We start from the raw sequence: 23,171 nt of genomic DNA, 5'->3' as shown, positions 1-23,171 counted from the left end.
GCAGGGCTGGGTGGGGGCAGCAGGGGAGGCAGGCGTGGTGGAGGGTGCAGAAGCAGAGTCGGGAGTGGATGGGGGAGAAGCAGGAGTGGCCACTGGATCTTGAGCCCTGAGGAGAAACAACGGAAAACCATGGTCAGAGAGCAAACAAGTGGTAAGTTGGCTGTGTAGCTGCTGCCAGTTCAAGCCACACCTGAGCAGCCCTGCCCTACCCTTACCCCAGGCTGGCAAGATGCAGGGGGACAATCAGTAGAGAGGAACAGTGTCAGTAAGGCAATCTGGGAGTGTTCAGTCAGGCTTCCCTAGAGGAAAGACCTTTTCCACCTGCACCTGGCCAGGCCTGGCCAACAGCTGTCTGCACAGCTGAACAGGTAAGAAGGATCAGAAGAGAAGTCCCAGTTTAGGAGCAAGGTCAGTTCCCTTACTGAACTTACTTCTGAGGGGTCTTGATGACTAAATGGACCGTGAGCCCATCCTTGATCCCATGCTGGTTCAGTGTGTCTCCATCCTTGAGGATCTTGCCTGCGAAGATCAGGACCAGCTGATCCTGCTGAGCCTTAAACCTCCGGGAGATTTCCTCCTTGAACTGTGGTCAAGAGGCAGAGGTCACTGGGGAGGCTGCCTGTACTCCACGGCCAGGACTCTACTCTCAACTCTGCCCCTCTAGCTGCAATAAGCAACAATTTTTTTTTGATTTTCGAGATAAGGTTTTTCTGTAGCGTTGGAGCCTGTCCTGGAACTCCCTCTGGTAGACCAGGCTGGACTTGAACTCACAGAGATCCACCTGCCTCTGCCTCCGGAGTGCTGGGATTAAAGGTGTGCGCCACCACCGCCCAGCAGATCTGTTTTTCAATTAGTTCCACTACAGTCTCCCAACTCTGGCAAGTCCCTGCTGCTATCTACCACGACAACTTCTGGCCCGCCACCCAGTTCTGAGAGGGTTACTTCCTGGGCAGCCTTCCCAATCCTCACTCCTTCAGCTTGCCTTGGGCTCGGGCTGTCTCTCCAGCTTTCCCTTGACTTGCAGTTTCTCTCGGCACTTTAGACCCAGCTTCCTCAGAACTATAATAGATGCTCTGTTGAGTAAGTCAGTGTGTTACTATCTCCATATCACTTATTCATTTAGAGGTAGGGTCTCTATGTAACCCTTACTATCCTGGAACTCTCTATATAGACCAGGTTGACCTCGAACTCACAGAGATCCCCTCTGCTGGGATTTTTTAAGATAAGGATCAGAGGGGGGTTAGGAACTCAGGTCTGTACATCAATGTCTCCATCAGACATACTCTCAATAAGAGTTGTGTTCCAATTCAGCCTTTCCGGGAGAACTGTAAAGTCTTCTTCTTTTTTTTTTTTTTTTTTTTTTTTTTTTTGTTTTTTCGAAATAGGGTTTCTCTGAAACTTTGTAGCCTGTCCTGGAATTAGCTCTTGTAGACCAAGCTAGCCTCGAACTCACAGAGATCCGCCTGCCTCTGCCTCCCGAGTGCTGGGATTAAAGGCATGCGCTGCCACGGCCTGGCTTACTGTAAATTCTTGCATGGGAGAGCAGTAGTGATACAAAAGGCTACTCTGAGTGAGTTAGACTCTCTAGAATCTTCCAGCTCCTCCAAATCACAACACAACATGTACTCTAATTATAAACAGTGCACTTGCTAAGCAAAAGATTCCTCTCTTCCAACCAGATGGCCTATCCTAAGCCCCGCCCAATGTGCAATTCTGGAGCAAGCAGTGGGGAAACACCAGCAATAGTCCCTCACTCATTCAGCATCATTTTGTTGATCCTCTACTGCGCTCAATAGATCCTATACAGCAGAAAACTGAACAACACAACCGTTTCGATTTGCGAGCAGGAAGGATCTGTGCGGAGAGAGCACCCCCGCCACGCGACTCTCCGGGGAAGCTTAGCCGCAAACTCTCTCGGGGCGCACTGTGCCTCGGCGCCAGGAACCTCCACCATGGCGCACTCTCCCCTCAAGCCTAGACCTTTTCGGGTGCCCGCCTGCAAGGTGTCCCTTCCCCACACTCCCCCCACCACCACGCCCCCAGCCCTGGTAGCGCGGCCAAAACCGGTTCCAAGCCGCTCCACGCTCGCCGGACTAGCCCAGGCCGGGCGCCCCCTACCCGCCTCGTCTGCCCTCGCTCTGCCGGGATTCCCGTGGGCTCCGCCCCGGCCAGGGGCCCGTACCGTAGCCAGGCCGGCCCCGAGGTCTCCATCTCAGCGCTGACCCCTCCGCGCACTGCTCCCGCTCTCCTCCCTCCAGCGCCTGCCGTCCTACCTCCTTGACCGAGGCTCGATCGCAGATCACGATCTCCTCCTTGTCCTTGGGGGTCTTGACGGTGACCCGAATCTGGGGCCTCGTCTCGGCCCCGGTCGGCTCCGCCATGCCGCCGCCCGGCCGCCCGCCAGCCCGCCCGGCTCCTCCTCCCGGCCCGCCCGGCCCGACTCGGCTCCTGCGCCTCCGCCTCCCCCTCCCGCCCCTCCTCGAGGCTCCGCCGCCCCCTCCGGACAGCCGCGGCCACAGCGCCCCGGGCGGCCTGGGGGGGCACTGCAAGCTGGGGCGGCCCCGGGCCGAGCCGCGCGGCGGCGGGTCCCGCCAGTCTTCGCCCGCCGCCGCCTCGTCTCCGTCCCCGGAGTAACTTGGTGTTCTTGGGAGGCGGAATCTCTGCCTGGCCTGGGCTCGATCCTGGATCTGGATGTTAACACCTCTGCAGAAACAGCCATTAAGGACAATTTCAGAGACCGGGAGTTTGCCTGCGTGACTTCTCTGAGCCTTGGGTGTCAAGACAGCCGTACCTCACAGAACTGTCACTGCTTTGAAACATGACCAATGATGTGCTTAACAGATCTTTATTATTGAATCGCGGATTGACCAGTAGGCACGAAGGCGCCCTTTTCGTGGGACGGGTTAAAAGTTCTTCCAATGTTGCCACTAGCCTTGCACTCCCGCTCTTTTTTCCCCCACAGCCTCATGGTTTGAAATGGAAGCCGAACTATAGTTCCCAGAATTCCTTGATAGGTAACACGAAACTACCATTCCCAGAGCCCCTCGCGCGGGGCGGGGACTGGGCCAGACCCTCAGTGGATAGGCTCGGAGACTACAACTCCCGGGGACGCCTCGTAGCTGGGCTGCTGGACCAGCGGAAGTGGTTGGCGGAGAGCGGCGAGCCGTGGCTGGGGTTGTCTGGGGTGCTGGTCAGGGTTAGGAGACGCAGGCATGCTTCGTCCCAAGGCTTTGACGCAGGTGCTAAGCCAAGCCAACACCGGAGGAGTCCAGAGCACCCTGTGAGTGCACAGCAAGGACCCGAGCGGCGAGCGCTGGAATGGGGCGGCGCGCGGCTGCCTGCAGTAGGGGTAGGGAAGGAGCCCTACGCTTGGAGGCTAGTGCTGCGAGCGGTCGTTTCGGGAACCCTACGTGAGGGCCTCTCTCGGAGAGGGAAGTCGATGAGTGCTTAGAGCATGCTCCAGGATATATTCAGCGCAGATCCTTGCTTTCTAAAAACGCCAGGAGAGGGAATTGAGATAGGAACCCAGGCTTTTTATTCTTCCTTTTTTTATTTTTTTAAATCGATATCCTGCCCCATCTTCGCCAGGCTACTGAATAACGAGGGATCATTGCTGGCCTACTCCGGTTATGGGGACACAGATGCCCGGGTCACCGCGGCCATCGCCAGTAACATCTGGGCCGCGTATGACCGGAACGGGAACCAAGCGTTTAATGAAGACAATCTCAAATTTATCCTCATGGACTGCATGGTATGAAGTAAAGTAGGCTGACCTCGAACTTGCCTCTGCCTCTTGTTTACTGAGATTGCAAGTGTGCTCCGTCTCACCTTGCCAAATAAGTAAAACACATAAATATTTAAAAAGGAAGAAAAAAAGTGAAGGTAGGGCGCAGACATATATGACGGGCAGTCTCACTGAAAAGGTGACATTTGCTAAAAGAACTGCAGGAAGATTGGCGAGGGGAAGCGGATATGCGATGCATCTGTCTGCGGGGGAAAGATTTCTAACAGTTCTTGGTGGTTTATGCCTCTAGTCCCAGCACTTGAGAGACTGATGCAGGCAGGTAGATCTCTGCAAGTATTTTTGACAGAACAGCAATTGCAAAGGGCCTCGGGCCGAGTGATGCTTGGACAAAGGTCAGTAAGGATGGAGCGTCACAAAGTGAGTGGGAAAGTCACAGGATTTAGGCATGAAGAGGCCTGCCTGGTTCCCAGCGCCCTGGACCGTGATGGTGTGCAGGACAAATCAGTTGGTCCCGGGGTGAATGTGCCTCAGAAAGCTCTTCATTGTGATTCAGGCATCCTCCCAACCATTGCTGACTCCTACTGGGTGCTGAATCTAGAGCTGGTGCCATAGGGAGGAAGCCCAGAGACATTCACAACAGCCCGGCCATAATAAATGAATTTTAAGGAACAGAGGGTGAAGTCAGTGGTAAAGCACTTTGGGGTCTGAGGATCCGTTCCCAGAAACAGAAGTTTTGTTTTTGAGTCAGAGCCTAGTATCCACACTGATACACTAAAACAAGTTTCATGAAACATCACTTCTCTTACTTTAATGTGACATCTGTCATTTTTATTTTAAATGTTGATCAACCTTAGTTGGTCTTCATTTAAAGCTATACCACAGGAAAAGAGGAGACATGTAAATTGGGTTGTGGTTTTTTGTTTGTTTTGTTTTTTGCTGTTAAGTTTTTTTTAGGTTTTTTTATTTTATTTTGTATGTATGAGAGTTTTGCCCAGGTGTTGGCCCTCAAGGAGGCGCAAAGACGGCATTGGGTCCCCTGAACTGGATGGTGAGGAGCACAGTGTGGGCATTGGGAATTGAATCCAAGTCTTCTGCAAGAGTGACAAAAAACTTGGGTTATTATTCCTGGTCCCTTACCTGTCGAGACAATTCTTAGCATCAGAGAAGAAAAACCCAGTTTCTGGGAGGCTTGGTTTCCCAGAATAACTTGATTAGGAATTGCCTGTCTGAGGCTGGAATCCAGTGTCAGACCCCCATGTCTGAAAGGCGGGGCAAAGCTTCCTAGATGAACTTCCTGCTCTGCCATGCTTGGGAGACAATATCTCTAGGATCAGAGGCACCCAGGGAAGGTAGGAACTAAGGGTGCCAAGCAGAATGTCTCAATCTATCATCCCCACTAGGAGGGCCGTGTAGCCATTACTCGGGTGGCCAACCTTCTGCTATGTATGTATGCCAAGGAGACTGTGGGCTTCGGAATGCTCAAGGCCAAAGTGAGTACACTCCTCCATCACACCTTCCTGGGCCCTACCAGAGCATCTCTGCCCCTTCCTGGAGTTCTCAGCTCTCCCCAGTCCCTGGGATGGTCTGAAGGGCAGTGGGGGTAGGCTGGGGTTGGTTGGAGCCAGTTTGAGATCCCTCTAAGCACAAGCCATGTATGACCTGACTTATGCTCTCTCCCTGCAGGCCCAGGCCCTGGTGCAGTACCTGGAGGATCCCCTCACCCAAGTAGCAGCATCATAGTAGTGTGATGGACGCTGGGGTCAGAGAAGGGGGGGATGGTGGTTGGGGGAGCAGGACCACTTACAGGAGATGGGACTTTGGCTTTTTCCAAATAAATTTCAATTCTTGTCTTGTGTCTCAGCTGTTTTCTTGGCTGGAAGACTCGGGCCGTGGGAAGGAGTGGGGTGGGTTACTTAAGAGGATTCCCTCCTCTCCCATCACCAAATCTCCCAGCAGTTGTTGGAAAGACTTCTCCAGTGCAGGGCCTCATCTAATTCCTGCCAACAGGGTTTCCCTATGTAGCCTTGGCTGTCCTAGAACTCGCTTTGTAGACCATACTAGCCTTGAACTCAGAGATATGCCGTCTAAGTGCTGGGACTAAAGTTGTGGGCCACCATTCCCAGTATCAGAAAAACAATTACTTTTCTTTAAACAATTTTAACTCTGTAGACGGGTTAGCCTCATACTCAGAGATCTGCCTGCCTCTGCCTCTCAAGTGCTTGGTTAAAGGTGTGGAACCCATGTGGGTAAGTAGGAAGTGGGGGGAACTGTGTGGGTAAGTAGGAAGGGGGGAGCCGTGTGGGTAAGCAGGAAGGGGGGAACCATTTGAGTGAAAGGGGGGAACTGTGGGTGAGTAGGAAGGGGGGAACTGTGCGGGTAAGTAGGAAGGGACCCATCTGGGCAGGTAGCATCCCAGCTCCACCTGAGTGAGAAATGCTGCCCATCCCTGGCCTGAGGCTGTTAAGGAAGGGCTTGAAGCTGCAAGCTGGTGCAGCTCCTACAACTCTGCACTGCAGAGATGCTGTGCCCAGCTTGCATTTCTTGCCCTAATAGCCCTTTGCCTGATGCCTCCAGTATGATGCCTACCAGAACCTGAGATGGGAAAGCTGGAGGCCAGTAGCTTGTGCCCCACCACAAATCTGTCTCTCTCAGCCTAATGGCAGCTCCCCTTCTGCAAACCCTAGGAACCTTCAGCTCAACCTCACCCCCTGTTAACTCTAGGAGAAGGTTCTCCTGTTTGAGGGAGTGTGGGCTGAAAGCAGACACCTAACCTGTTTAACCTGTCTGACGTCATCTCGCTCCACCCACCTGTACCCAGGTCCCCAGTCGAGCTGGCTAGCTCTTCCTGTTCTCAACTTCCGTCCTCTCAGCTCCCACAGAGTAGCCCAACCTGCCAAAGCTGAGCCTCCGGGGCTCTTCCTGACCTCAACTCAGCCCTCTGTCCCTCACCCCAGTGAGAGGGGAGCTAGGTGCAAGTGTCTTAAGAGCTGAAAGTTGAGGCCATTTAACTAATAAACAAACAGTGACCTCTGCACCTGCAAACACCTTCACTCCATGCTGAATCGAGATGACTGGAAAAGACGATGATTATAATTTTGTCTTCAAGGGTAAGTTGGGGATCATGCGAAGGGAAGGCTCCAGAGAGGGTGGGAGAGAGGCTGTTTCCAGAGGAGACAGGGTGTCTCCTTGTGTTTTATCTCTTACTTGGAATCTAGGAGAGAAAGCAGGGCTCAGGAGTATAGGCAGGACTGTTAGAGGTGTAGATGTTCGGAAGCTGTATAGTCTCTAATAAATGCTCAAGTCCCTGGGAATGTCAGCTGGTGAAGCCCAAGAGATGGAAGTCTGATTTAGAAAGGACTTGCATTCAGGGCAGAGAAAGAAGAAAGCCAATTTAAGAGGAAGAAAGTCTGTCCAGGCCGTGGTGGTACATGTCTTTAATCCCAGCCTCGGTAGGCAGAGGCAGGCAGATCTCTGAGTTTGAGGACAGCCAGGGCTACACAGAGAAACCCCATCTTGAACAAAACTGAAAAAAAAAACCGGAAGAAAGTCACCATCTTTCTGAGCAGGTGCATAGAAGGGGAAAGGGAGACCATTGTTGAGCTAGGTAGCTGATACAGAGGAGAGGTGCTGGGACAGTGCGATGAATGAGCTGGCTGATGGTTTCCATGGGACTCCTGTGCTGAGCCTGTGTGATGGTATCCACCAGGCTGTCTCTGAAAGCGACAAAGCGTGCATCCTTCCTGTCCCCCCGTCCCCCCGTCCCCCCGAAACAGTGTATCTCTGTAGCTTTGGAGCCTGTCCTGGAACTCACTCTGTAGCCCAGGCTGGCCTCAAACTCACAGAGATCCACCTACCTCTCCCTCTGAGTACTGGGATTAAAGGCGTGCGCCACTACTGCCTGGCTCCTTCCTACTTCTTCATTCTCAGCTCCAAGTGTTTGGTCCCTCTGTGGGTCTATAGCCCACTTCCTGAAGGCACAGTGGCCTGATGGCACTCTCCTTCCCTTTGCACCACACCCTGCAGCCTCTCCCAACCTCAGCCCCACCCTGGCCAAGCTGGTGAGCCTGTACTCCTGGCATTTTCCCAAGGAAACTGGTAGGACTGTGGCCTGGCCGTGGTATAGTGACTCCTAACTATTGAGCCCCCAGTGCCAAACTATCTTCACATGCCTGGTGTGGTCCATCATTCTGAGTGATCCCATGGCCTCTCTGGCACTTACCAGTTGGCACAAATGGGGTTCCAGTGCCACCATGGAGAAGTGGGGGGGGGACTATGCTGACTCTGGCCACCATGTGAAGATGAGCAGGAGGACTCAGGACAGGGCAGAGGGTAGCCACCTGCCATAGCCTTGGAACAGGGAGCTGTCCGGGAGAGGCATGACATCCATGTTCAGTGCAGTGAGGGGGTGGGGCAAACCCTTCCTGAAAGGTGGGAGTGGGCAGTACGTTAGTGTTTAGTACAATGTGATAGACCTACTGGAGTGATAGACCTACTGGGGGGGAGGGGCTTCCTTGTCTATAAAATGGGAATAGTGGTGACAGGCACCTCTGGGTGAGGCTACATAAAGGCTTGGATGGTGGCCGATGAGAAGAAAGCCAAGCCAGGCACACCTTTAATCCCAGCACCCTGGAGGCAGAGGCAGGCAGATCTCTGAGTTCAAGGCCAGCCTGGTCTACTAGAGCTAGTTCCAGGACAGGAACCAAAAGCTACGGAGAAATCCTTTGTGTGTGTGTGTGGGGGGGGGGGGGGGGGGGACGACCTTGACCTGGGTCTGAAGACAGGGCTGGGGATGGATGAATGGAGGCAGTGACACACACAGGTGCACTCCTATACCTTCACAGGAGAGGCAGGGATGCACACACACACAGGTGCACTCCTACACCTTCACAGGAGAGGCAGTGATGCACACACACACACACACACACACACACGCATACAGGTGCACTCCCACACCTTTACAGGAAAAGCAGTGACACACACGCGCACACACACAGGTGTACTCCTACATCTTCCTGTCACCTACAGAAGTGTCACCTGCCAACCTTTCGCTTCTTACATGTAAGCACATAACATACCCAAGCCCCCTTCCTTGTCCTTCCACCTCACATACAGACATCAGCAACTTTCCCATGCCCCTAGTCCGGAAATGTGCACCCCAGAACTCCCGTGCCTGTCATTCCCATGTCCCCTGTGAGCAGCCCACAACTGTTACTGTCACTGCGTTACCAGAATCACAGGCAGACTCTGTTGCCTCAGTAGCCGCTGCCTTGAATACTCCTGGCCCTTCTGTGTCTGTCTGTCTATCCCCATCCCTCCACCCCTGCAGATGCCCTATGCAGTGTGGCCAACCACAGCCTCTGCCATCTTGCTTTTCTGAGCCCCTTTCTTTCCTGTTGAACAGACTCTCCGGCTCAGGTAGGCTCAGAGCCGCTCTGCCCTGGCTCAGCTCTCCTCTCTCCACTTCCTCAGTGGTGCTGATCGGCGAGTCAGGCGTGGGCAAGACTAATCTGCTGTCCCGGTTCACCCGCAATGAGTTCAGCCACGACAGCCGCACCACCATCGGGGTTGAGTTCTCCACCCGGACTGTAATGCTGGGCACCGCAGCCGTCAAGGCGCAGATCTGGGACACAGCTGGCCTGGAGCGGTACCGAGCCATCACCTCTGCGTGAGCCCAGGCCTTGGGGGGGACGGGAGGCAGGAGTGTGTTGTGTGTTCCCGGTGATGGGAATCATGAAGACACAAGTTCTATGTTTGACAACAGGGATAGATAGGATGTAATGACTGTTAATGCAAGTCATAGCCCTACTTACTAAGCCTCTCCTGTGCCCAGGAAGACACAAAGCCCTTTGTACCCGTCATTTTAAAGTATTACAGGAAGAAGTGAGGTGCCTTGTTTAAATAGGTGCATGAACTAAGAATGCCCCCTGACTTCAGCTCAGTGCTCTGCTCGGCAGCAATGTTTCTAGTCACAAGTGACAGGGTTACCTGGACTTTGGTGTAAGATTTAGAGATCAGGCTAGCCTGAGCTCACATGTAGACCTGGAACTCACTATGTAGTCCTTGCTGGTCTGGAACTCACTCTGTAGACTAGGCTGGCCTGGAACTCACAGAGATCTGCCTGCCTCTGCCTCCTAAATGCTGAGATTAAAGGTATGCCCCACCATTCCTGATCACTATTTTTTAAAATTAGATTAGTTGATTAATTGATTGATTGATGGGTGGGTGGATGGATGAATGGCTGGATAGATCGATTGTACTCAGAATCGAATGGCTTCCCATGCAGTAGCCATATCCCCAGCTTGGAATATGCAGTTTATAAAGCTTCAGAGAATTAGGCCTTCTGGAACCATATCTAGCAACTCCTGGTCAGTGTCAGGTCCTGCTGTCTAAGATGTGGTTGATCTGTCGTATATGATGGAAGACAGAACCGCAAGAGACTTGAAGCAGGAAGCGGGGGCTGTTATGCAGACTAAAGGGCCACAGTCACCCACTACTTCTAATTATTTGACCTCTTATAAGACTTGGTTGAGGCTGGGCGGTGGTGGTGCCTTTAATCCCAGCACTCCAGAGGCAGAGACAGGCAGATCTCTGTGAGTTCGAGGCCATCCTGAACTACAAGAGCTAGTTTCAGGACAGGCTCCAAAGCTACAGAGAAATCCTGTCTCAAAAAACAAAACAAAACAAAACAAAACAAAAAAACCAAAAAAGCAAGACTTGGTTGATTTGTTAATAAACTAGGAATAAGGGGCTGGAGAGATGTGCTCTCCCAGAGGACCTGAGTTCAATTCCCAGCACTCACATGATGGCTCACGACCATCTGTAATGAAATCTAGTGTCCTCTTCCGGCCTGCAGGTACACATGCAGGCAGAATATTGTATACATAATAAATAAATCTTTAAAAGAAATAAAATAAATAAGCTATGAATAAACCACACATGGTGTTTCACACCTGTAATAACAGCTGAAGCCGGAGGATTGCCTTGAGTTTGAAGCCAATCTGTGCTACATATTGAGTTCCCAAAACAAAACAAGGAATAATTAGATGCCCCCAATCTGAAGATGGCCTTTTGAACTCGGAATTCAGGCCAGGTACTGACTGGTTCAAGGGGCAGGCATGTGGTTCACCTTGAAAAGATGCCAAAAGAAGAAGCCATTGTGTGAGGAGGACATTAAAAGTGGAAGATCCAGGCGCATACCTGCTCAGAGTCCAAGTGGGCATTGGTGGGTGGGCAAGGCTGAAGTCAGGCAGAAGATTGAGGAGGCCTTGAGCTGGTAGGGTTTGGAGCCAGGCGGTGACGCTGCACTCTCAGACCAGCATCTCTGCAGCACAAGGGACCTTGAGTGCCCTGCAGGGGCTGGGGTCCTGACTGCTGGCACACTGATGTCAGGCATTTAGCTTGACGACTATGCTCTGTCCATCCCTTCCTCTCAACCCCACACAGGTACTACCGCGGAGCGGTAGGAGCGCTCCTGGTATTTGACCTAACGAAGCACCAGACCTACGCCGTTGTAGAGCGCTGGCTCAAGGAGCTCTATGACCACGCTGAAGCCACTATTGTTGTCATGCTGGTGGGGAACAAAAGTGACCTGAGCCAGGCCAGGGAGGTGCCCACGGAGGAGGCCTGCATGTTTGCTGGTGAGGGTCGCCCTTTCTCAGTCCAGCTTCTTCATTACTCACACATTAGGGCTGGAGGGGTCTGTCCCCCAGGTGCTTCACTGCTTCCAGTCCCCTTGGGAACCCATGAACCTCCCCTGCTTCCCTGCTGTGAGACTGGCTTCATTCGCAGTTGTTCACAGTTGATTGTAAGACGGATGGCCTCCACCCTGCAATACTCAGTCAGGGCCCCTTGTGGGCTCCTGGTGGCCGTCTCATTTACTCCTCTACAGCATCTGGCCTCCTTTTGGTCAGTGACTAGATGTAGGCCACGAGGCAAGTTCCTTCTTCATTCTCTCTGCATGTCTAGGCTTTACTATCCTAAATGAACCTACCGTATAGATTGTATAAAGGATTAGATGAGCTACTTTCTACCAAAGGTTTTGCATATAGAAAAAAAAGACATAGAAAGCACTAAATAAAAGTCACTAGTGTTGCCATGATCCACGACTAATGTGTGCTTCCTTTCCTGCAGAAAACAACGGTCTGCTGTTCCTGGAGACCTCAGCACTGGACTCCACCAATGTGGAGCTGGCCTTTGAGACTGTCCTCAAAGGTGAGTCTACCCACATTGGGTGCTCCATTTCAGGTGGGATACCCTGTCCTATCTCCAGTCCACTGAGGGCTCCAGCCTCCTCAGAGCCACTGGTCCCACCTCTATCCCTCCACTCATCCTAGAGTTTAAGGAAGGAACCAGAAGGCCTCATTGTCTTTAGGGGGCTGAGTCTGGGCTCTTTGTTTACCCAGACAAGACCCAGGTGTCAAAACTACTTCCTTCCAGCAAAAACTCTGGGGTGGCCACCCGTGCTCAGAAATGGCATGGTTAGGGGTGGAACATTAAACTTCTGGCCTGATTACCGCCCTTTGTTCTTAGAGATCTTTGCAAAGGTGTCCAAGCAGAGACAGAACAGCACCCGGGCCAATGCCATCACCCTGGGCAATGCCCAAACTGAACAGGATTCTGGCCCTGGGGAGAAGAAGGCTTGCTGCATCAACCTCTGAATTCAGTCATGGTCAGCCATGAGTCACTGCCTTCATTCAGCCTTCGGGTCCCTCCCACCCAATTGCAGGACTTCTCTCTACCCTTGAGTCGTTCCCTCCCCCCACTTCACAAGCACAGGGTCCTCACGCCCTTCCACGGCTCTAGCATCCGCCCACACACCCCTCACAGGCTAGGGCCCTACCATGTCTCTAGCATCTGCCCACATCCCTCACAGGCTAGCCCCCCCCCCAATAAAGCTGTTTTGTATCACGCCTGGCTGTCCTGCTGCCTTCCATCTGCCCCTTGTTGAATTGTCAGTGCTGCCCTTCCAACTTTGACTTCTCCTGAGTCCCTGATTCCTTTCTCCATCCCGTTTTGTCATCTCTACCATCTCCGCTGCCCCTCAGGGCCTGCTTCTGGAGTTCTGTCTGGGGACAGTGCCAAGGGGACAGGAATTGCCTACCCTTTCCTCTGCCAACCCCTAGGGCAGGTGGGGGATGGAAGGTTGTGTGGAGGGGAGGGGTATTTGGAAGACAAAAGAAACCATCCTCCAGCACCATCTGGTACCCAAAGCTCTGGTGCCAAGAACTGAGGTCACTTTAATGCCATGGGCAAGAGGTGGGGGGAAGATCCTAGGAAGCAGGGGCGGCCTAGTATACGTACTCAGGAGAGGTTCCTAAGATGGGAGGGGAGTACCCCATCCAGCCCTTTCCCTATCCTGAAACAGGGAAGAACGGAAGTTGGTAGAATAGGGGAGGATTTTGTTTCTCCACATCTTTTGCGGGGAACCCTGGAAATCCCCATTTCCCACACCAGAGTACCAGTCCCAGTGCAATTCCAGCTGCCACACAGTGAAAGACAGAGCCTTACGTAATAATACTTTTAATAAAATTAACTTCTCAATCGCACGTTTAATACATTAACCCTCCCCCTCCTTGGTTTCTCTGCGTGGTGTGCAGCATCACTTCGACTTGATTATTCATGGGTCTGTTTTATTTCCCACCTTTGTTTTGCATTTGAACATCTTCCTTGGTGATTTGCAAGAGTCACTAGGTGCCTCAAGTCAAGTCTGACCACAATCCTACTCTACTGTCCCAGGGCCACCTCCACCCACCCACCTGACCTCTCAAGCACTCACCACCCTCTGTAGGCAAGGGCAAATTCTTCCCTTGCCCAGATGCTACTATCTCAAACTATCGAGGGTCCTAGGGCAAAGAGGGTAGGGGGACCTCTACTCTCTAGATGGGGTGAAAAGAGTAACTGGGGAGAGGGAGGTGTGTCTGGGCTCTAGGGTCCCTAGCGGTTGCACTGCTTGCTCAGACTAAAGCCAAGAGGCCTCTCCCCACCCTGATCTGATTGCCAGTGGGGGCTGATGCAAGGCAAGTGCTTAAAAATGCTCATTTCTCACATGCAAAAGCCAGGCTTCCAGTTTTCTGCGGGGAAGGTGATGCGATGTGGCCAGTGGGTGATCCCTATCTAAACATAGAGGAGGGAGGCTAGGACACGAGGGCTACACTGGGCTCACCAAAGCTTCTTACTTTTACCGCTGTACTTTGGGAGGGCAGGTTCTCCCAGGCCATATTTGCACTCTACTTCCTGAGTAGAAAGTATTCCTTGGGATGTGACTTCTCTGAGACTCCACAAAGCCGAGTGTGGTGGGCATGCCTTGTAGTCCCAGCAACTGGAGAGAGCAAGAAGATGGCTGCTTGTGTAAGGCCAGGCTGGGCTAGAGACCCTGTGTCCAAAAATAAAAGAACACTGCACCTGTGAGGAAAACAGCACTAGACGGCATCGCCACTCCCACTGCGGCACGGCAAAGCTGGGCCGACAAGCATTGCACGCTCATTGGTGAACAGTTGTACCTTGCTCTTGAACCAACCTGTAGCAAGATGGACTGAGGTGACTTCAAGGACCTCCTCAGTGTGGCCTGGGAGAAGCTGTCTTGGGTGAGGGTTGGGCATTAGGAGTAGGGGCTTCCCAGCAGATGCCCAGTCTCACCTGGTTTCAGATGCCCAGTGTGTACCCTGGCAAAGACCTTGGGACAGACGCCCAAGTGTACCTGTCCCACACTTAAAACCCTAAGGATTCTCAGAATCAACCCCAGCAGACTGGAAGCTCCCAATCTGAGCTAGCAGCCTGCTCTAGCCCTGTCCCCAGGGTAGGGCAGCTCAGCCGCCGGCCTCTATTCTTTTTCCCATACCTTTATACTTCCTACTGGGCTCAGGGGCCCACAACGCTACTAAACTTTAAGCTATCTGAGTATTGTCTACTAAGTAACTAGTAATTCTTTTTTCTTTCTCTAGGATTATATGAAATAAATTTGAATTATTTTGTAGTATTCTCTTCTTTTAAACCCCTCGGTTTTTCTTTCTCATTTCTCTCTCTTTTTTTGGTTAAAAAAAAATCTATTTCTCTTAAATCTCACACCTCTGAGGGTTTCCATAGGCCTGCTAGGCCTCAGTTTTGCCTTCTCCCTCACTTGCCCCTGGCACAGGGTAGGGGAAGGAGGGGACATCCCAGGACCCTCAGTCCTTAGTCCCAAAGCTTCTTCCTTTCTGGTTAATCCCTTCCTTTGTTTGGCTCTGCCGGCTCCCCTGAGGGGGAGGAGGAGGAGGGGAGCCCACAGAATGAAATCCAATCTACTGGTGGGGGCCCCAGAAGGGACCATCTCCCCCATCCCCTCTCTCCACCAGCCATCCCAGGATGCTCCCCCAAGAAAAGCAAATGATATTTCTCCCCAAAAAAAAGTGGGGGGAAGAAAGAACATAAACCCGAACATATATTAAAAACTTTTTTAAGATTTAACTCTGAATACAAATGTATTTTTTCTTCTCTCCCTACATATATTCTAAACCTTCTAAAGTTTTTTTAAGGATCACTTTATCATAAAATAAAATATCCTTTTCATATAATAAATTACCTAATAAAAAGTCTTTTTTTCATATTAGCCCAGGTTCTTTGCTACATTTATACGGTAATAAATGCCTTTATTAAAATAGAATATTAAATTATAAAGAACTGCTTTTTTTTTCTTTTTTGCTATTTTTGTTTCCTCCCTTGTTGGTCACCATCTCACTCCCTCATTGCTTTCTCTCTTGTCGCTCACTTTTGCGGTTTGCGCTAGTTTCTAGGAAAGGCTCCTCCTCAAGGGTGGGACTGGACCTGTGGAGCCCCTACTGTAACAGTCTTTGCCTTTGTGGGTAAGGAGTGGAGAGGGGGAGGGGGTCGACAGACAGACATCCCTTCTTCCCACCCCCTCCCGTGCCCTGCCCCTGGGCAACCCAGGGTGCCCATTTGGTTTGGTTTCTATTGTACAGACATCTCAAGATGGCTCACATTGGTGGAGAGGAGGGAAGCTGCCACAGGCCAGTTTTCTGGGCTGTAGCCTCCTTCCTCTCCCCTCCCAGGCTGGTGGTCTGGAGGGGAAGGCTGAGGAGAGGCAAGTTAATTCACAATAGGCAAAGGGGAGAGAGGACCTCCCTCTGTGCCCTCATCCCACATCCCTTCTCCATCCAGGAAGAATGGGACTTCTGAGCTAGAAGAGCTCATAGTCCCACCTGACTATATACAAGCACCTCCCGGGGCCTCCCCATCACCCATCCTCTCCTGGCCCGGCCAGCGGAACCAGGAGGGTAGGAGGCTGCGGGATAGACAGACAAGTGAGCAATGGGAACAGCAAAGGGTGCCAGGCCCTATCACAACACCTGATTCTTGTAACAGGCCCTGCTGAGTCTCAATGCTTTGGACCCTCACCAAAGATCTGGCCTCTCTCCTCAGCCAGTGGGTAAGACAGAGACTTCATGATTTGTGGCTAATACGGATTCAATAATGGTCCAGCCGGTGCAGCGAGGTCAGGGGGTAGGCCACTGCAGGTGAGGGGGAGGGGGAGCCGTCCATCCACGTCTTTCCTGCCCCAGGACTTTTCCTACTTCCCATTTTCTCTTCCCTTGGCCAGAAGACCCAGAAGTGCGCCCTAAGTATAATGCCCATACATGATAAAGGAGGGGTTTCAACCCTTACATACCCCCATTATCGGTTTCCCTCTCGAACTGGCACTGAGTCTACGGCTACATTCCATCAAGAACTGGAACGGGTTCTTTGGAGGAGTGGGGGACAGAGCTATCCAGTACATGAAGAGGAACTGGGGGCACTTCTCCCCAGGAGGATGGTATTCCCAAAGCTGGGCTAGAAGGGGCAGGAAGGGGAAAGGAAGATAGACAAGGAGGACAGCCAGGGGAGGGGGGTTGAAGAAATGGAAAAAAGCAAGGGGCAAACCCAGAAGAAAAGCTGGGGAAGCCAAGCAAAAAGTTGGAGGGAAAGGGAAGCTTCTTTCCAGATCTCTCCAGCCCAGCTTTGTAAGACAGATGAGTTGTGAGCCCTTTATTGATTGACCTCCTCCTCACTCCAGATCTGATAGGCCCCCATCTCCCTCATACTGCTGGGAACTCAGGATACGAGTGGGGAGGGGGATAAAGGGTTATGTTAGGAGGTGGGAGGTCAGGACCAGAGGGGCGGGAATCACTAAGAGCACCTCTGGTTACAGATGGCAATTCTCCCCCTCCTGTGTTGTCTTACCCCTCCACAGAGGAAGGGGCAAAATGACACACGGATGGGGAGAAGGGAAAGGTCAGGATGCCCTGGTGGACAGCAGGCTAAACAAAAGCTTCTATAGCTGCTTCCAGATTTAAGGGTGTGTTGAGGTATCAGAGTTGTAACTCTAGTAAAACTTACGGTCTGGCCCCCTCCCAAAGGGTAACCAGAGGTTCTGAAAGTGGCTGCCCCCCCAGCCACTCATGCCTCCCTTCCCCACCCCAGGGAGCGAATATTTCTAAGCCACCTTGCCCTGTAGTCACTGACTTTCCAAAAGGCCCTACAGGTCCAGGGTGTCACCCTGGGCAGCGGGCCCAGACCAGGGACAGGGAGCTTAGGAAAATATTCGGATGGCTTGCGTGGCGGTGATGTGGCAGACAGGACACTCTGGGTCCGTTCTCTCGCAGATGCGTACTGCACACTCCATGCAGAAAAGGTTGTGTCCACAGGGCACCAGGGCTGCTGTCACTTCGCTCTCAAAGCACACCATACAGTCCCGCCCGCCGCCTGGACTCCGCAGCCCTCCCGCCCCCAGTTTAGAGAAGCCCTGCAGTGGTTCTCCAGGCGGTCGCCGAGGGAGCCCGGCCAGCTGCTCTGGCCCCGCAGAGGTGGCTGGAGAGCGGTGTGCACCCGGTGGGCCTGCGCGTGCCTTGGCTGAAGAAGAGGAAGAGGCAGAAAAGAGCACCGAGGTGGGCGTGGCGTTCTCCTGGCCCGCCCACAACGGGGGACTCGTTTCAGCCACGCCGTAGTAGACGTCCTGCTTGCCCACGCCATAGCCCGGAAACAAATACCCGCCGTAGCCGAAGTCCCCGCCCTGCTCGCCTAGGCGCGGGGCCTCGAAGGCCGAGTCCACACTGCACTCGCCGATGCAGCCCAGGCTGTTCTGTCGGAAGGTGGAAAGCGGCTTGCAGCCCGGGGCATGCACCCGCCAGGCGTCCGAGTAGCGGCTGTCCAACGCAGTGTCGGGGCTGCCGGCCAGGAAGTCGCCGTCGCTGTTGTACTCGAGGATCTTGCCGGTGCGCACAGCGATGTGCGTCTCGATCTCCTCCCGCGCACGTTCCACGTTACCTGGGGCGCCGGTGATCTCGAACACCGGGTCGCGGTCCCGGCTGGGGGTGATGATGTATGTGTTGGTCTGCTGCTGGATGCGTTTGATAGTCGCTCCCTTGGGGCCCACCACCAGTCCCACCACACGGTAGGGCACTCGAACACGAATGGTCACCTGGCCCGGCAGAGCAGGGGCCACACCAAAGGCGGCGCCAGATTTGTTGCGTGAGGCTCTTATCATGGAGAAGTGCTCAGCTGCTGAGATGATTTCCCGCCGGGCTGTGGCCACGTCTTCCCGTCTCCCAGTCACCATGAACACGGGCTCCTCACCTCGCACAGGTGTCTTGATGTAGGTGTTGGTCTTGGCTCTCAAAGCCTTAATCTTGCAGCCTGAGCAGAGTGGGAAAGAAATTCACAGGACAAGGGATGTACTGGGATGTCTGCAGAATCCCAGCCTCCCAGGAACCCTTCACTTGTTCCAGTGACGCCCTCATAGCCACAAGCACAGCCACCCCATGTTTCTCTCCTGTGCCAACCATTCTGGGCCTTCTAAATACACTCCTCCAAAACCGCCTCCTTCAGAGCCTTTCAGAAAAGCGGCTAACCTGCTCACAAACTCTCCCCTAAGAACCCGCCCTTCCGATCCCTCCACCTCACCAACTTCTCAGTCACCTCTCCTGATCTTTGCTCAAAACTCCAATGCACACAGTCTACTGTGTGACCTCCATTCACTAAAAGTGTCCTCTAGCTCACCCAGGGTCATTGGCCATCGTGTGCTGTGACCTCCCATGCCTTCTGCCCCATATCCTCTCTGTGAGTCTCCACGTCATAAAATTTGCAGCACCTGACACTCAGTGTGGGACTTGTGGGAGAGGACAGGATGGGGGTGGGGGTCGAGGAGTGAGAATTTCAAGAGAGAAAGTAGAAGTTCATCTCATCTGGAGGAGGAGGAGCTGTGTTCTTGTTCTCTGCCCCAGGCAGGGTTGAGATGCCCTGGAGGCTGAGAAGGGAGGAAGTGGGCATTTCTGGACCCACGCTCCTGCTCTGAAGGAGTGGCAGGTTAGAGCTGGGGGGCTGCGGAGAGAGGCTGTGCTTGTGGGCTGTAGACCCCAATGGCTGTCCTCCAGACGGGTGTGAGGACATGTCCCTAAGGATACTAAAGCAGTGGGCAGAGTGCATCCGTCCAAGCAAGCAATCCCGTGGGGTGACAGAACACCCTTCACATGCACACAGACCCTCCCCTATCTCAGTCTTCCCCAGCACACAGACTGTAGTTTGCCATGTTCGCACAAACTCCCTGGGCTCCCCAGGCACATCTCCCCGCTGACACACTAGCAATCCAAAGACAAGTGCCCACTCTTCTGACTCTCCCAACCCTCAACTGCAGGCCTCTGTGTGAACTTGTTTTTTTCTTTCTCCTCCCGCTCCACTCCAAATAGTGTCTTTTCTACCCTAACGTACTGGAGGGACCTGGTGGGTTAAGGACATATCTTTAAGATATATTAGGAAGGCCGGGCGATGGTGGCGCACGCCTTTAATCCCAGCACTTGGGAGGCAGAGGCAGGTGGATCTCTGCGAGTTCGAAACCAGCCTGGTCTACAGAGCTAGTTCCAGGACAGGCTCCAAAGCCACAGAGAAACCCTGTCTCGAAAAAACAAAACAAAACAAAAACAAGATATATTAGGAAGGAAAATTTGACTCCTGAGCTTCTTTTCAGACCTGTTGGCAGTTAAGAAGTCCTACTTGTTGTCAAGCCTACATCCTTGCTGCTTTATTGGCAGTAGATAATGGTTCAATCTGTGAGTCTTGGAGGACCAAAGCACAGTACATTCTGCCACCTCAACTTATATGCTATTTCATGGGCACCTAGGCTCCAGTTCTTAAGTTTTGGAACCAAAAACTTCAGTGGGAGCTAGGTTTCTTGAGAGTTGGGGAGTTTGGGAGGTCACGCCCTGGTATAAGACTAAGGAGAAAAGCCAGAGGCCAGGCAGTAGAGAACCTAGAGCTTCGTCCTCCTGGCTTCTGCAACACAGAAGCATCTCTAGAAGGGAGGTCAGAGTCAGAGAAATGCTCAAACTGCGGCAGCAGACCAGAGAGGACTTCCACCTACTCGGGAATGGGGACGGGAGGACATATGTTTTCTGAAGAAGAGAAATTCTACTTTGATGATGGATAGACACATTTGCTAAGTAAGCAGAAGAGAAAAGGACTGCATTAAATTCTGGTGCCTTCCAAGACCTCACCCAAGCAGAGATATTAATATCCCCATCCAGTTCCAGGCTCTGGATCCCCCGTGTCTCTGATGGAGGGAAATCCAACTTTCTAAACCAGACACCCCAAGAGATTGTGGGAGGGGGCGCTGTGCAGGGGAGTGGCAAGCTCCCCTCCTCCACTCAGCTCCCCATTCCAAATCCTCCAGTTCCAATACTAGGGTGGATGAGGTGGGATATGAAGTAGGGGCCACAGCCTGCCTCCCCATCCAACCGCCAGGAACTGCCCTCCTCCTCTACTCCCGCGGAATGCAGCCCCTCCATTGTTCCCCACAGTGGGGCAGCTCCTCCCCCACTCCACCTCTCAGCCCAGCCCCTTTGCAATATCCAAATCCCGCTCCTCCCCCCACCCCCAAACTGGAAGGGGAAGGGTCCCCAAGATCCAGGTTGCTCAATTTGGGTACTTACCAACACTCCCACCCACCTAGGCATGCCGGGCTGAGGAGGGTGTGGTAACATATTCCATTGGCTTAATCCAATACCCCTCCCAGTACACCCAGACATGCACCCACCACCAAATTTCCAAGTGGAGGTTTCTCTGCCCCCTTCAACGACATGCCTCTCCCGCCTTGTCCCACGCATTCACTCAGAGACTCTTCTTTAGACCCTTGGCTCCAGGCCGTGGCCAGCCCAGAACAAAAGCAAGACGGAGAAGGAGAGGCCCACGCCAGGGCTGGTACCACTTCGGAGACACCCTCCCCAAACACAAGGGCCCACACATGCAAGGGCCAACAAACGACCACAGGACCCCTCTCTGCTAAGGGCTTCCTCATCACCTCTCTCCAGACTGGGACCCTCCCCTGGGCCACACCCCCTTTCATTCCTACACTCAGCCCAACAAAGAGACAGATCCTCAGTCGGGCTTCAGGGACCGGGTCTTGCTCAGAGTCCCTAACTCCAACGGCAGAAGGTCCCAGGAGTGCCCCCTCCCCAGTCTACAAGCAGATACCAGAGTAAGGACTTCCAAGTAATTGCACATTCCGTCAGTTCTTCCAGCCCGGAGCCGACACCCCCTCCGCACAGACCCCGGGATTGGGAGGCAGCTCCCCCTCCCCTTTCCTCTCCCAGTTCCAGGATATTTCTTTGTCTACGGGCGGAGCCCCAGGGGAGGAAGGGTCCCGAGAGTCGTGCCTACTAGGGGTACTAGGGAACTTTGTGGCACTTGGAATCTGGGCAGGGGGCGGGGCCCCCTTTGTCGGGAAGGGACAGAGTCAGAGGCGGGCAAAGAGGGAAGCGATGAACTTTCAGCGCCGGGGACAGCAAGCCCCCACTCCAACCCTCGCAGTGTCCGGACACCCGCTTACCTTGCCTGCCCACGATCTCGGCCACGTGCTCGGAGGTGGGCACGGGAACGCACTCCGTGGTGTTGCTGCTGCCCTTCAGGCGCAGCTCGGCCTCTTTGTAGAGCGCGCAGAGCTTGGCGTCGTTCGCCCCTTTGGGGGCGGCGGGGGGCTGGGGCGTCTGCGCCGCGGGGGCCGCGCTCGGGGCGGCCGGGGCCGCGGCGGGCGGCGGCGGCGGGGCCGGCTGCGGGGGGGCGGCCGGCTGCGCGGGGGCGCCGCCCCCCCCACCTCCCCCGTCCTCGCCCGCCGTGGGGGCGGGGGGCTCCCCCAAACCCAGGAGGCAGAGTTGATCAAGCGCCAGCTGAAGGGCGCGCTCGTCTTCCAGTAGCCCTCGGTCCTTAGCGCTTCCCCCGAAACATCCTAATTCTCCAAAGCCCCCATTTCTTTCCATTATTCCAGATACCACTAGACTAGGCATGGCGAAACAAAAGCTGGGGGAGAGAGAGAGGGAGAGAGAGAGAGGTGGTGGAAGGGAGAAGAGGAGAGAGGAGGGGAGGGGAGAGAGGAGGGGGTGTGTAGGGAGGGGGAACAAAGAGCTGGGGAGGGGGGAAGAAAGCGAGATAGAAAGATAGACCCACCCCTAAACCCCCCTCCCCAAGCACCCTGTAACCTGACTCCCCTCGCCCCAGCCCCCGGGTGGGGGTGGGGGAAAAGAAGCAAAACCAAGAAAGCAGATCTCCTCTCGCTCCGGGGTGACGGGTGGGGTGGGGGGCTGCGGGCCCTGGCCCCCACCCCTCCGCCTCGGACCCGGAGTGTCTACCCTCTGCCGAGCAGACGCCCCCTTAGGCTCCCGCACCGAGCCCCAGTCCCCGAGCGTCGCTCAGTGGCCCCCAATAGAGCCCAGCCCCTTCCAGCGCTCAAACTCTTTTGTTTTAAATGAACTGGATGGAGCAGCATGGAACTGACGGGAGGGGGGCGCGCCGGGGGCGCCCGGGGCATGCCGGGAGTTGTAGTTTCTCGGGCTCGGGGACGAATTCGGGCAAGAGGATGCGCCCCTTGGGTTCTGCCTACCGCTCGCGGGCCAAGCTCGGGTGGGCGGGGAGTCGTGGTCCGGGAATTTTCAGGAGCTGGCGGTATGCGGGAAAGGAGCGGGCGTGGAAAGACGTCGGCCACCGGCCCCGCGGGTCCCGGGCCTTTTTCTTATGGTAATGAGGAGCGGGGCGGAGCGGCCGCGTGGCTGCGGTGTCCTCCCTCCTCCGCTCGTGATCGCGGAGTCCACAGGCTCAGGCCTTGGGGAGCGCACTCGCGGAGCAAACAAAGCCCGTTGGCCGCTATGATAGGAGGAACGAGTCTCTGAGCTACGTGGGGTCCGGGAAAGGGCGTTGGGGTGGAAGAGGTATCCCTGGTAGAGGATGGGGGCCGCTCATCTCTTAAGTAAATCTTCCCCCTCCTCCAGCCCCCCAGTTCCAGGATCTCAGAGGCCGCGGCTTGGGAGGTGAGTTAGTTCGCGCCCCCGTGGACCGTGCAGTAACCGGGTGTGGAAGAGGAGGCGCGGAGAGAGAGGATAGGGGTGAAGGGCTGAGCAGGGAGCCTGGAAGGGCC

The 23,171-nt window shown here is 54.1% G+C and overlaps 4 protein-coding genes across 5 annotated transcripts in view; 2 read left to right on the top strand and 2 right to left on the bottom strand.

Moving 5' to 3' along the window:
• Positions 1 to 2,440, bottom strand: part of Ubqln4 (ubiquilin 4) — a 28,280-nt gene extending 25,840 nt beyond the window's left edge. For both annotated transcript variants that reach the window (XM_050166465.1, XM_050166464.1), the window contains exons 1-2: positions 2,274 to 2,440; positions 432 to 583 (exon numbers count right to left, since the gene is read on the bottom strand). In XM_050166465.1, the coding sequence (XP_050022422.1) occupies positions 432 to 583; positions 2,274 to 2,381 (260 nt within the window). In that variant the 5' untranslated portion in view covers positions 2,382 to 2,440. The remainder of the gene's footprint in view (positions 1 to 431; positions 584 to 2,273) is intronic.
• A 675-nt stretch (positions 2,441 to 3,115) lies between these two features.
• Positions 3,116 to 5,600, top strand: Lamtor2 (late endosomal/lysosomal adaptor, MAPK and MTOR activator 2). Its single transcript, XM_050118763.1, has 4 exons — positions 3,116 to 3,280; positions 3,589 to 3,751; positions 5,146 to 5,235; positions 5,429 to 5,600. The coding sequence occupies exons 1-4, from the start codon at positions 3,213 to 3,215 to the stop codon at positions 5,483 to 5,485; spliced, it is 378 nt and encodes a 125-aa protein (XP_049974720.1). The 5' UTR covers positions 3,116 to 3,212; the 3' UTR covers positions 5,486 to 5,600.
• A 981-nt stretch (positions 5,601 to 6,581) lies between these two features.
• Rab25 (RAB25, member RAS oncogene family) lies at positions 6,582 to 12,654 on the top strand. Its single transcript, XM_050118717.1, has 5 exons — positions 6,582 to 6,852; positions 9,215 to 9,410; positions 11,189 to 11,382; positions 11,876 to 11,956; positions 12,275 to 12,654. Exons 1-5 carry the CDS (start codon positions 6,813 to 6,815, stop codon positions 12,400 to 12,402), a joined length of 639 nt encoding a protein of 212 aa, XP_049974674.1. The 5' UTR covers positions 6,582 to 6,812; the 3' UTR covers positions 12,403 to 12,654.
• Positions 12,655 to 12,758: 104 nt separating this feature from the next.
• Mex3a (mex-3 RNA binding family member A) lies at positions 12,759 to 22,489 on the bottom strand. Its single transcript, XM_050118716.1, has 2 exons — positions 21,594 to 22,489; positions 12,759 to 18,409 (listed from the first exon to the last, which is right to left on the bottom strand). Exons 1-2 carry the CDS (start codon positions 22,045 to 22,047, stop codon positions 17,307 to 17,309), a joined length of 1,557 nt encoding a protein of 518 aa, XP_049974673.1. The 5' UTR covers positions 22,048 to 22,489; the 3' UTR covers positions 12,759 to 17,306.
• Between the last annotated feature and the right edge of the window lie 682 nt (positions 22,490 to 23,171).

This window comes from Alexandromys fortis, unplaced genomic scaffold (genome assembly GCF_014885135.2).
Source record: "Alexandromys fortis isolate MF-2015 unplaced genomic scaffold, M_Fortis_MF-2015_v1.1 scaffold_152, whole genome shotgun sequence".
Taxonomy (NCBI): Eukaryota; Metazoa; Chordata; class Mammalia; order Rodentia; family Cricetidae; genus Alexandromys; species Alexandromys fortis.
The sequence above is the reverse complement of the archived record's forward strand: the minus strand, read 5'-3'. Positions and strand labels throughout refer to the sequence as shown.